Here is a 14,304-nt window from a genome sequence, read left to right as displayed (position 1 = left end):
GTGTGAAAAGGCTGGCCCTTTGAAAAACAGGTACAACAGAAACAGGAAGAAAGAGTGAAAGGGTACAGCAGTGTTCACCTGCCTGCCAGAGCCTCATGAAGCTTTAAGTGTTTTTGTTCAATAAACACTCACAATGCTCGATCTGGGAATCAAAACCACAATCCCATGACAGCGAATCCGCTGCCCTAACCACTGAGCCATTGCGCCTCATCATATATATACATACATATATACACAGACACTGCACATATATACACATGCATATATATACACACACACATATATACACATACATATATATATATACACTACAGAGGTATCACAAATAACTACAGAGGTATCAAGCTGTTGGACCAGGTGATGAAGGTTACGGAGAGGGTCATAGCCCAACTAATTAGAGAGAGAGTTAGTTTAGATGAGATGCAGTTTGGGTTTGTGCCAGGGAAAAGTACTACTGATGCTATATTCCTGGTAAGGCAGCTGCAGGAGAAATACCTAGCCAAAGATAAGCCCCTGTACCTGGCTTTTGTTGACATGGAGAAAGCCTTCGACAGGTCCCCGATCCCTTATCTGGTGGTAAATGAGAAAACTAGGGATAGATGAATTGTTAGTGAGAGCTGTGCGGGCCATGTATAGGGACGCCGCTAGTAGGGTGAGGGTTGGAAATGAGTACAGTGAAGAATCCGGGTACAGGTAGGGGTCCACCAAGGCTCAGTACTCAGCCCCTCCTATTTATCATAGTCCTCCAGGCAATAACGGAGAATTCAAGACAGGATGCCCTTGGGAGCTCCTCTATGCTGATGACCTTGCTCTAATTGCTGAGTCGCTATCAGAACTGGAGGAGAAGTTTTAGGTGTGGAAACAAGGATTAGAATCGAAGGGTCTCAGAGTCAATCTAGCTAAAACCAAAGTCGTAATCAGTAGGAAGGTAGACAAATCACAAACACCTTCAGGTAGATGACTGCTCGATCTGTAGAAAAGGTGTAGGTAGAAACTCTATAAGATGCACCAAGTGTAAGCTATGGACACATAAGAGATGCAGCAATGTCAAAGGAAGGCTAACTAGGAAGATGGTTTTTGTATGTGGCAGATGCTCAGGAACAATAAACACTGAAAATGCTCTGAGACCAACTTCCGTCACTTTCCAGGGAGAAAAACTAGAAATAGTTGATAGTTTCCGTTACCTAGGTGACCAAGTCAGCAGCGGGGGCGGGTGTGCTGAAGTGTAACTGCTAGAGTAAGAATAGCTTGGGCAAAGTTCAGAGAGCTCTTACCTCTGCTGGTGACAAAAAGGCCTCTCGCACAGAGTGAAAGGCAGACTGTATGATGCGTGTGTACGAACAGCCATGCTACATGGCAGTGAAACATGGGCCGTGACTGCTGAGGATATGCGTAAGCTCGCTAGAATGAAGCCAGTATGCTCCGATGGATGTGTAATGCCGGTACTCACACTCGGCAGAGTGTAAGTACCTTGAGAGAAAAGCTGACCTAAGAAGCATCAGTTGTGGTGTGCAAGAGAGACGTTTGCGCTGGTATGGTCAAGTGGCAAGAATGGATGAAGATAGTTGTGTGAAAAGTGCCACACCCTAGCGGTTGAGGGAACCTGTGGAAGGGCAGACCCAGGAAAACCTGGGACGAGGTGGTGAAGCACGACCTTCGAACTTTAGGTCTCACTGAGGAAATGACTAGAGACCGAGACCTCTGGAAGTGTGCTGTGCGCGAGAAGACCTGGCAGGACAAGTGAGTCCACAACCCGTGGCCTTCTACATGGGATGGAGCCAGCCTACGTATGCATACCTTCCTTCTTGGGACACAAAACTCTACTTGTGAAGACGTGTTGAGGCAAGTGAGGATCAGAATCGAAATCGATCAATGGAAATTGCGGATGTGCTACCAGTGCCGGTGGCATGTCGAAACTCTGCTTGTGAAGACCCATTGAGGCAAGTGAGGATCAGAATCGAAATCGATCAATGGAAATCGATCAATGAAATTGCAGATGTGTTACCGTGCCGGTGGCATGTAAGAGAACTTTCCGTTTCGCGACCGTTGCCAGCACCGCCCCGTTTCGTGTCCGTTGCCAGCCTCGCCTGGCCCTCGTCCGGTGGCACATACAAAACCACCATCCGTTCATGGCCGTTTGCCAGCTCTGTCTGGCACCAGTGCAGGTGGCACGTAAAAAGCACCCACTACACTCACGGAGTGGTTGGCGTTAGGAAGGGCATCCAGCCGTAGAAACACTGCCAGATTTGACTGGGCCTGATGAAGCCTTCTGGCTTCACAGACCCCAGTAGAACCGTCCAACCCATGCTAGCATGGAAAACGGACGCTAAATGATGATGATGATGATGATGATGACATATGTATATATACACACACACATACATATATATACACACACATACATATACACACACACACACACACAAACACACACACACACACACACACACATATATATAGGGTGTGATGGGTAAATTGTCACCATTTTACACCCATAAATTTTGCACATGTGCTTTGTTCATTTTTGATTTTGTTGACAACACAGTACAGTAGTGTCAGTTGGGCATTGTCCGTGAGAAAAACAGCACCACAATGCTATTCAATTTGCCAGAAATTTGAAAATGATAGTCTGTACTGCTTGGTATTCATGCCAGAAGCTCCAATATGATCAGATGGTGAACACACAGAACAACTGTTGGTTTTCTGTGTCCCCAAAACATAGGTGATAAGAATCAAACATCCAGTCAACATCATAGTTTTTGGAGTGATGACTAGTGATGGCAATGCTATTCCTCCATTCATCTTCCCACAAGGCCTTAAACTCAACACAGAGGCCTACATCAAATGCCTGGAGGAGTTAGTGCTGCCCTGGTTCAAGGGGTGGCTGCTGGAAGACCCTATGTCTAGCAACAGGACTCTGCACCATGCCACACAAGCAGGGGAATCCAGTCGTAACTGTCAGACAATTCCTGTGATCCCACCACCCCTAACATTTGGCCACTTAACTCCCCAGACTGCAACCTCTTTGGTAATTACGTGTGGAGCACAGCTGAGAGACTAACAAAACTCCTTGTAACACCAAATATGAACTGAAGGCAAGGATTATGGCAGCATTCACCAACTTAAACAAGGAGACTGTCCAGAAGAGTTGCAGGAGATTCCGAAGTCGCTTAGAGGGTGTGGTTGAAACCAATAGCAATTTTATTGAATAAATTTACTCCTTAGTATTTCAAGATATTTTTATGTAATTTATGTAAAAATATCTATTAAAAAGAAATGTCAGTGTTATTTTCAGTTTTGCAAAATTTATATGACAATATATTCACCACACCCTGTATATATACATACACATATAGGTAGATGGAAACTGATGAAAGCCTGTTTTATTAAACTTTTTAATACTTTTTGATAGTTATATATATTTAATAAAAAAAAAAATTATAAATATAAATATAAATATAAATTAATAATTTTAAATTTAAATAATTTAAATTTTATATTTTATATATTTTGTAAATTATATTAATTATTTTTATTTTTATGTTTTGGTTTATGTTTTTCACTGTTTGATTTGCCTAATAGTGGTTTTATCTCTAATTTAATTTATATATATATACACTGGAGTAAGCACATAAAAGCGAAACAAGGTGGAGAAAATAGTACTTCAATACCAGAGGTAGAGTAATATGCTTTATTGAAAAGCAGCAAAAATGTATCACAAAAACTGTTACTCAGAGTTTTACGTTCCCATTCATCGGGCAGCTTAGCTTAGAATGGAACAGAAATAAGGTTCTAAGCAAATATATGCAATTAGTATAACTATATGTTTGCTTATAAAATTATTTCTGTTCTATTCTAAACTAAACTGTCCAACGAATGGGAACATGAAACTCTGAGTAACAGCTTTTGTGATATATTTTTGCTGCTTCTCAATAAAGGATATATATATACGTATATACACTCATATATATATATATATATATATCCGCACATACATTATATAAGACAGGCTTTGTTCAGTTTCTTTCTACCAAATCCACTCACAAGGCTTTGGTTGGCCCACAGCAATAGTAGAACACACTTGCCTAAGATGGCATGCAGAGGAACTAAACCCAGAACCATTTGGTTGGAAAGCAAACTTCTAACTACACAGCAATTTATTGAATGATTTCTAATTACCTTGAAACTATCAATGTAATTAATATTTGACACTCCTCCTAATGCAGCAATTTCATCTTGCAGATATCTTTCTAAATCCTCAAGAAGCTTGGCCTTTCCGGTTCTACCATATCTCCTGTGGCTCCTATCATCCAAAAACAACAGGCTTTTACTTTTTGTCAGAATGGTATGTATTCTGTTATCACTTAAAGTGCCAAAACTACAGGGCCATGTGTCAAGTTCTCCTGTTCTTCTATCACAATAAGGCTGTAAATTAATAGAAAATAGGGCAATTACACAAATATATCAATTGAGCATATTATCTTCTCATTTTGAAGACACAAGAGCATTAATTAATTCTTAGTAAATTTACATATTTGGTTAAGTAATGGCATGTGGGGTTAAGAAAATCGATATTTCAAACAATCTCCTTCACTGTGGAGAAAAAAAAAAGCAAATATAAAAAATAAAATTATGGTATCAGTAGTTGCAGATGTGGTTGAGTGATGAAGAAGTTTGTGCTGCCAGCTCAGAGTACTGAGTTTAGTCTAAATGCATGGCACCATGAGCATGTATCTTCTGTAATAGTCCCTAGTAAACTAAAACCTTGTGAGTGGATATGGTAGATGGAAACTGAAAGAAGCCCATTGTGTGTGCGCGTGTATAATTGCATGCATATACACACATATATATATAGAGGTGTAATGGTTAGGGCAGCGGACTTGTGGTTGGAGGATCGTGGTTTCGATTCCCAGACCGGGCGTTGTGTGTGTTTATTGAGCGAAAACACCTAAAAAGCTCCACAAGGCTCTGGCAGGGTGTGATAGTGACACCGGTTGTACTCTTTCGCCCCAACTTTCTCTCACTCTCTCTTCCTGTTTCTTGAGTAATGCTGCGATGGACTGGCGTCCTGTCCAGCTGGGGGGAACACATACGCCACAGAAACCGGGAAATGGGCCCATGAGCCTGGCTAGGCTTGAAAAGGGCACAAAGATAAATATATATTTCTTTCTTTTTTTCTTTTACTTGTTTCAGTCATTTTGACTGCGGCCATGCTGGAGCACCGCCTTTTAGTCGAGCAACTCGACCCCGGGACTCATTCTTTTTGTAAGCCCAGTACTTATTCTATCGGTCTCTTTTTGCCGAACCGCTAAGTGACGGGGACGTAAACACACCAGCATCGGTTGTCAAGCAATGCTAGGGGAACAAACACAGACACACAAACACACACACATACATATATATACATATATACGACAGGCTTCTTTCAGTTTCCGTCTACCAAATCCACTCACAAGGCATTGGTCGGCCCGGGGCTATAGCAGAAGACACTTGCCCAAGATGCCACGCAGTGGGACTGAACCCGGAACCATGTGGTTGGTTAGCAAGCTACTTACCACACAGCCACCCCTATATATATATATATACATGCACACACACACATATATATATTCATTCACACAGACACATACAAATATATGTGAATGTATGCATATATGTGTCTGCATGAAGTGAAGTGTATGTGGTGCACGTGTGTGTGTCTGTGTGTGCATGTGTGTCTTTGTGTCACCTTGTCTTGACAGTGTGTGATAGCTGTAAACAAGGGTTACTATCATTCAAGTGGTGTTGTTCATTTCTAATCTTTCGTGGTAACAGGTGAAGGTTGGTGACAGAAGGGGCATCCAGCCATAGAAATTTCACCTAACAAATTCCATCCAAAAGTGGATGGTAACACAATGATAATGATGATGACTTTCCTATAAACAACATATAGAAATGATTGATTTGCTAAATACTTCTTATAATGACAGACCTAAATAGCATTTAACAATAAACCCTCTCAGACCCTCGAATACTAAATAAGGGACAACAAAGATCAGTTTTAACCCTCAACTTTCACAGTTGTTGCTGTTTAACACCAGGTCACTCCTAAATGAGCAAATCTATTGTATAGCAGCTGTAATTATCTGGTCTATTTTTCAGACATGGTGAATATAGATCTAGATTATTCTATGTCTTTCTTATCAGAATACTTTGGAGTGTGATTTGAAGGCAATTTGGCTGCTGTCTTTAGCAGATCAAGCAATCATTTAGAGACTCTTTCCACACACACAACTATTTACCTTTTGTAAGCAACTCCCTCATATACTGTGCACATGTAGACGTCATAACCCCAACATTTCAAAAAACACATCAACTCATATAGGATTAACCCTTTAACATTCTAACTGGCCATGTAAGGCCAAAATATTTTACCTGTTTTATTTTCAAACTGGTCAGATCTGGCCTTTTACACCTACCCTACAGCGTGATTTTAAAGTAAATAATCACAGCATCAAAATCTCTAAGTTATGAAATAATGCATGATTAATTCAAAATGAGATGAATACTTAAGCATTTCATTTGACAGTAATATGAATACTTAAGGGTTAAGATAGCCCTAGTGTTAAAGATTTCAAAACCTTAAAAAAATACATAAAACTGGGTCTGTTATATGTTCTCTAGACCCACAGGAAAGCATTAACTTACCATAACAATCTAATAAATTGTTGTTTTAATATCCACTTGCCCATGCTTTCATAGGCCAGACAGGATTTTTCAACAGCCAGATACCCTACCTGTTATCAAACCCTCACATGATTCCAATGCTTGAACATGTTCTCACAGTAAATTGGATACCCCTTGTTTGATGGTGAAGCTTGTTTACAACTATCATGCAATGTTGGGATATAGAGACACAGATACACTCACATACACTTGATGGGCTTCTTTCAGTTTCTATCAACCAAATTCACTCACAAGGTTTGGTTAGCTTGGAATGGGACTGAACCTGAAATCATATAGTTGGAAAGCAGACTTCTTAATTACACAGCCAAGACACGTAAAAGATTTTCGCATGGGTGTTGTTGTTGTCTTCTTCTTCTTCCAATCAGGACTCATGCCATTAGTCACAAAGAATAATCTCTAATTTGAGCTTACTCTAAGCTACTAAGAATGGGTGTGGCAACTTGGAGATCCACCCACCACACGCGATGGAGTGGCGGTTACGCGGACGTGAAAGCTACATTGTTATCCTCATTCTGTAAACGGTGGCTTTTAACAGGTGGAGAGCTGAACCATCCTGGGGTACAGAGGATTCGCAATCTAGACTAGGGTCTGAAAGTTTACCACACCATAGTGGGCTACACCATGGTTCCTTTGCTTTGTGGCAGAAGTAGGAAGAAAGAGTGAGAGAAAGTTGTGATGAAAGAGTACAGGGGATTCACCCCCGCCGGAGCCTCGTGGAGCTTAGGTGTTTTTGCTCAATAAGTTAGTTAGTTAGTTAGTTAGTTAATTTGGCTCAAAAGCAAATATCAAGGCCATGTAGGGGGACATGGAGTTAAGTACAGGGTGGTGTTCATGTAAAGAGTTCAGGCCACTTGAGGTCCAGGGAGGCTTTGAACAAAGCGGTCGTCGGCATCTTCACCATCTCGTCTGGCAGCTTGTTCCACGGATCCGCAACCCGGACGGAGAAAGCTCCTCTCCTTCGATTGAGATGAAATCGTCGCAGGTAGAGCTTTTCGGAATGACCCCGCAGCCGACGCTCCGGAGCAGGAGTGAAGAACAGCTCTTTCGAGAGGTTACACTTCCCGCTTATGATGTTGTGGGCGAGAATGAGATCACCACGGCGGCAGCGTTTTTCAAGAGAACAAAGGTCGAGCGTCCTCAGCCTTTCTTCGTAGGACAAATTTTTGAGACCATGAACCATGCGGGTAGCCAGCCTCTGGACTCTTTCGAGGTGCTGTATGTCTTTGAGGAGATAAGGAGAAGAGGCTTGAATCCCATACTCCAATATGGGTCTCACCAGCATGACATAGAGTGGCAGGAATATGGCTGCTGTGAGCATTCCGAATGACTGTCGAATCAAAAACAGAATTCCGCGCGCTTTGTTGGCAGCATGGACGCACTGGGCCGAAGGCGAAAAGGAGGAATCCACCAAGATACCCAGGTCCTTTACCTGATCGGTCCTCTCCAGCAGCAGACGACCCGGCTCGAAATCAAGTTGAGTTGCAGGAGTAGAGCCGACAGGCAGATGACAGCTCTTTGACACGTTCAGACACAGGTCCCAATCGTTAGACCACTTCCAAATTTGGTGGAGGCATCGACGAAGATCCTCTATACTACCGCGAGGAGCGACCAGTTTGATATCGTCGGCAAATAGAAGGGTGTGTTGCGTGAGGTCGTCGGGCAAGTCATTTATGAAGACTAAGAACAACAAGGGCCCAAGCACTGAACCTTGAGGCACGCCACTGCTCGCACTGGAGACGTCGGATCGCGAACCATTAACTTGAACTTGGAAGGAGCGATCTGAGAGGAAGGCACCAACCCATCGTACAATATCCGGATGGAAACTATATGCTTGAAGCTTGACAAGTAGTAGGCGGTGGTTTACCGAGTCAAAAGCTTTGGCAAAGTCCAATAAAACGATGTCAACAGCATCACTATCATCGAGGATGCGCATCACCAATTCTTCCATTACTAGTAAGTTGGTCAAGCATGATCTCTTCGGCACGAAGCCATGTTGGGAATCAGTGATCGAGGCTGTGTTTAGGAGGTGGAGCATCATACTTTTCTTAGGATGGTTTCGAACATCTTGCTGATTATTGATGTAAGGGAAACCAGTCGGTAGTTAAGCGGGTCTTCGCGGCTCCCTTTCTTGAAAATTGGGCAGATTATCGCTGTTCTCCAGTCTGCAGGTATAACACCCGTCGCCAATGACATATTGAATAGTCGTGTTAAGGGCTCGCAGATGACCGGAGCCAACGCTTCGATAACCCGTGGGTGTATGCCGTCAGGGCCGTGACCCTTGTTGACATCGAGGCCTTGAATAACACGTTTGACTTGGTCCCGCGTGATGATCAATCGAAGCATTGGAGGTACCGATCTATCAAATGGAGGGGGTTCACGACCATCATCTTGTTTGAAAATAGTTGAAAAAGCCTCGGCAAATAATTGACTCTGTTGATAAGGGTCCTCAATTGATACGCCTGTTGAGTCTACCAACGTTGCAATCTGGTTGTTCAAGCGGGAATTCCGCTGGACATGGGCAAAGAAGGTTTTTGGATTGCTACTGGCATTTGCCGCGATTTTGTATTCATAACTGAAGCGTTCTTTCTTTTCAATTTTCACGGCTCGGTCTCGTTGAGTTTTGTACACCTCAAAAGCTGCAGTCGAATCCAGATTTTTGAATTCAGCCCAAGCAATATCTCTGAGTCGACGTTCTCGTTTAACCTTCTCGTCACCCAGGGCTTGTGTTTCTTCCTCTTGGGAAGTCCAACGGGAACTGCCTGGTCAGTCAAACAGATTACATATGCTTTGAGGGATGACCATAGTTCGTCAACTGAGGACAATGTCATCAGGGAACGCCAGTCCAGAAGCGCGGAAGCCTCGGTTAGAATTTCAAGATTAATTGCAGAGAAGACTCTACGTGGCAGCGAAGTAATCGTGGGCATGGAAAAAGTCGTGTGCATGACGAACTTCAGGACTGCATGATCACTCTTGGCAAGAGGGGCGCACACAGATACGTCTGACACTGATCTTGGATAGCGGGAGAATACCAGATCTAGCATAGATGGCTGCTGCCCAGACTGATGCCTTGTCGGATATTCAACATGTTGCGATAGAAAACAATCTTCAGCCACGTCAAGAAGGGCCTGGCCGAACCGGGAAGATGTTGTACAAATTGATGCGGGCCAATCGATCGTGGGAGCGTTGAAGTCGCCTAGTACCAAGCAGTCATGCGAAGCTGAAACGAATCTTATCGCTTCGAGTAGATGAGCATCGTCCTGGGGGTCGGCTAGAGGCGGCCTGTAGACAGCCAACACGGGCAGGCAAAACTCAGATAGGCTCAGCTTGCAATAGACGGCATCGAATTTGGTTGTAGGTTGAGCATTTGTGGGTAGAATACCGCAGGACGGTTTGTGCTCAGACTTAACATACACAGCAACACCTCCACCTCGCCTTTTTCCTCTGTCACATCTGAAAAGGACGTAGCCCTGCAGGTGGATCTCTGAGTCCTTTACTGCTGGAGTCAGCCAAGTCTCAGTGATAGCTATCACATCAGGGGAGTCGCGTAGGGCCAGTGTAAATAGTTCACTGAACTTTGGGAATAAGGAGCACGAGTTGGTGTAGACGATGCTGAGCTGTGAAGTCTGAGGGGCGGGAGTTGGGGAACAAGCAGAATAAAGGGCATCAGAGATAGCATCGTTGACGGGGGTATCAACTTCACTTCGATTTGCCCTCACATCACTTTCCCTGTCAGCACTACAGCATGGGACCAGAGGTAGGACTTGATTATCTGTCCATCTTGGATTCGTAAACCCTTCTCTCCCATTTGTTTTCTCATCTTTAGCTCGGATATCAGGTTCCTCCGGCGAATTCTCTCTCTTAGTGAGTATTCCTCGCGAAAACCCATATTGGGGTCCTCCCAGGCATGCGTCTGAGCTCTGTTCAGAAAGACTGAAGCCTCCCGATCAGAAGAAAAGATTACCCTTATTGGCGTGGTCTAGTATCTGCGGTTGGGTTCGCTTGGAATCTTCCTAGCCGAGCGACCTTAAGAACACTGACATTTTCGTTCACAGAGAACAATTTTCCAACCAAAACGGAAACAAAATTAATGTCATCTTTTAGGCGGTTTATGCCTGTATCACAGGTGGATTCAGCCTTGCCATATATTATTGCCGATCTTGAGTGGGCAAAAAGTTCTCTACTATGAGCTGCGGTATTCGATTCTTCATTGGAGGATTTCGAAAGGGTGGTTTCATAGCCATCGGACTTATGTCGGCCTGTGGGGTCGATCGGAATGGATTTAGTGGTCATAATTTTCCCGCCTGGTTTGGAACTGCACTGCCTCTTCTTCGGTTTGGGGGAACACCACTCCCCAGATGAACACTCACAATGCCCAGTCTGGGAATTGAAACCGTGTTCTTACGACTGCGAGTCCACTGCCCTAACTACTGGGCCACTGCACCTCCACTGTTGTTGTTGGTGGTGGTCTGTGGTGATGACTGGTTGAGTTGATGACCGAAAATATGTTTCTTGCACTGAAGAACATCTGTGAATATTTAACAGAATATTTTATTATCACACAGAAAGGCAAACTACATTGGCTTTTTACAGATAACAGCAACAATAATTACATTCTGCTTGGAGTTTTTAACATCTTATGGACACAGCAACATGCAGATTGCCCAACATAACTGGAAACAATTGTGCAATATTTGTGGCAGTGGAGATTCCTGTCATTTATCTGCACCATCTGACTTAGATTCCCTCCTGGGTTGTCTATCTGGTTATAATGTGCACCACATGATTTTTATAGGGTACTGGAAGTCAAATTCTAGAATGTTCAAGAAAACCTGTTCACGCAATCACTTTACACTGATTAGTTGGTTAACAGCCTGATCACATGAAATTATGGTGGTTTGCTCTGACCACGTATCCAGGGATTTGGTTTTGAATCCCTGCTACAAGTTTTTAATATGCAGTACTCTCTCTGCTTATATACCCTGAAGTTATATATCTATAGTTAAGTGTTCTGGGTTAGCAAAAATGCTAAGAGTCTTAATTATTGCAGCACTGGAGTTTAGGTCTTCAAACTGTGCTTGTGTTCCAATCATCATCATTGTTTAACATCCGCTTTCCTTGCTAGGATGGGTTGGACGATTTGACTGAGGGCTGGCGAATCAGATGGCTGCACCAGGCTCCAATCTTGAGCTGGCAGAGTTTCTACAGCTCGATGCCCTTCCTAACGCCAACCACTCCGAGAGTGTAGTAGGTGCTTTTACATGCCACCGGCATAGGGGCCAGTCAGGCAGTACTGGCAACAACCTCGCTCAAATGTTTTTACACGTGCCACTGGCACAAGTGCCAGTGAGGCGACGATGGTAACGATCACGCTTTAATGGTGCCTTTTACGTGCCACCGGCACAGAAGCCAGTTAGCTGCTCTGGCAACAATCACGCTCAGATGGTGCTCTTAGCACCCTACTAGCATGGGGCACAAGTGCACGTAAGGCGACGCTGATAACGATCACACTCGAATGGTGGCTTTTATGTGCCACTGGCACGGAAGCCGGTTAGCCGCTCTGTCAACGATCACACTCATATGGTGCTTTTCGCGCCCCGTCAGCATGGATGCCACTTGCTCATTAGTTCCACTACAAGGTTTTCTATACCTGTAGCAAAAAGCCTTGCAAATTAATGAATAAATAAAGGTGGCCGGGGGGGGGGCAACAAAAATTATTTTCGTCAGAAGCAAAATATAAAGAAAATATTGTGACAAGCATGAACTGTCACAAACAACTATTATTTTCTTAGGTCAAATGGAAATTGGTAACAATAAATAAAAGTTTTAGGAAGAGAAATCACCTTCAGTGCAGATGGATTTGGCAGCTGATGCAAACTGTTGCGAATCCGGTAATACACATATAATTTATCACTGTATGTTTGTGACCTGTAGAGAGTGTGATCCTCGCTGGAGTGGTTACTAGGAAAAAAAAAAGGAAAAATAGTAATTAGTTTTACAAATAATTAATTTGCAGTCTTCTTTAAAGAAATAGCCAACAGCTACTGGTTCAAACAAAGAACGGAAAAGTAAAAATATGTAATTCATACTTTTTATTTAATGTTTGTGTTCTCTTTCTGGCATTGCAAAGATTTTTTTTTCTTCAAGTTTAAAATGAGACATTGCTGGCATAATTTCGTTATATGTATACTCCACAAACAACGGAAATACCCGAAGTGAAATGTCTCGACCTTATCGAGCTATATCGAAGGAATGCCTTCTTTCTTTTAGTTCTCTGGTACCCCAAATATTTCCAGTATATCACCAAGAAATACGTGCGTGCGTGTGGGCACCTCAATAAATTTCTTCCGACAAGTGGATGTTAAATGATTATGATGATTTACTTTTGGTAAATTTTTACTATTAAATCAGTCTCACTTTGAAGACGAAATGTATCCTTGCTACAGTTGTTTGACGTGTTTTGAATGAATCTGACCATCAAAACTGTCGGAAATCATTCGTTTGTTTTAGGTGAACCCCAACCCACAAGTGAGACGGACATAACAGAAAAAGATTACCTAGGGTTCTAACAGGATGTGAGTCTCCCGCCTTTCTGTCAACAACCAGACAATATTTATATTCTACAAGACGTGAGATCGCCTTTGAAATCCGAACTGAAAACCAATAACTGATGAACTATAAACTGAATGAAATCCAGGATGAAAAAGAAATAAATCACTAGTATATATCGATAAATCAATAACTTCCCCCGCATGCACCAATACAATTACGCATGAAATCGATATTGTTTAGTAACGATGTTGTTTTTGTTTATTATCGTTCGTGAGAAAAATCACAACGATAGCAACCAGAACACCAGTTACATTAACCATGTACTTAATTACTCAAAAGGTTGTTAAGTAGAAATCGAATAAAGTTCGATAAGGTAATCAGGTGGAAAAAATAACAACTTTACAATAAAATAACTCTGTATTGCCATAACTGTGTATGGGAAATTTGAACAAGATTAATAAAACACAAAAATATGCCAACAAACATTAATCAATTTACCTGGTGATAGAAGGAAAATGGACAACAGTTTTATCGAAAGACATGCTTCAGTTTTCTAAATTAACGTAATATAACCAGATGTTGAAAATTGCTGCAATAGGGTTACCATAGTTAGTTGTCATAGAAACAGACTGTCATGCGCATTACGTAGTCGGGTGCTTGAGTGTCACCTGTTATAGTGATGATAATCGGCATTCTCTCCACTTGTTCTCTCACTCACTCAGTCATACTCGCATTCTGTTATTCTGTCATTTATCTATTTATATTTCTCTCCTGTATTTTACCTATAGTAAGCGACTTATTTTCCACATTTAAAATATTACCGTGGTTGAATAGTAAAAAGTTTGCTTCCCAACCACATGGTTTCAGGTTCAAGCCTCACTATGTAGCATCTTGGGCAAATGTCTTTGACTATCACCCTGGGCATATGTATGCATGTGTGTGTGTGTCGAAGTGTACAGTATTATATATCCGTTACGCCTGATCTTACCAATCGGTTTCGCTCAAGTGGTTCAATCCGATTATGTACAC

General features: G+C 42.5%; 1 protein-coding gene across 1 annotated transcript in view; it reads right to left on the bottom strand.

The window, feature by feature from the left end:
- The window catches only part of LOC115210525 (translin-associated factor X-interacting protein 1-like), a 175,237-nt gene extending 161,330 nt beyond the window's left edge, over positions 1-13,907 (bottom strand). Inside the window, exons 1-3 of the mRNA XM_036502239.1 lie at positions 13,774-13,907; positions 12,567-12,684; positions 4,180-4,425 (exon numbers count right to left, since the gene is read on the bottom strand). Of these exons, the coding sequence (XP_036358132.1) occupies positions 4,180-4,425; positions 12,567-12,684; positions 13,774-13,817 (408 nt within the window). The 5' untranslated portion in view covers positions 13,818-13,907. The remainder of the gene's footprint in view (positions 1-4,179; positions 4,426-12,566; positions 12,685-13,773) is intronic.
- Positions 13,908-14,304: the final 397 nt, after the last annotated feature.

Source organism: Octopus sinensis, linkage group LG4, assembly GCF_006345805.1.
Source record: "Octopus sinensis linkage group LG4, ASM634580v1, whole genome shotgun sequence".
Lineage (NCBI taxonomy): Eukaryota > Metazoa > Mollusca > Cephalopoda > Octopoda > Octopodidae > Octopus > Octopus sinensis.
Note: the sequence above shows the minus strand (reverse complement) of the source record. Positions and strands in the feature narration are given on the sequence as shown.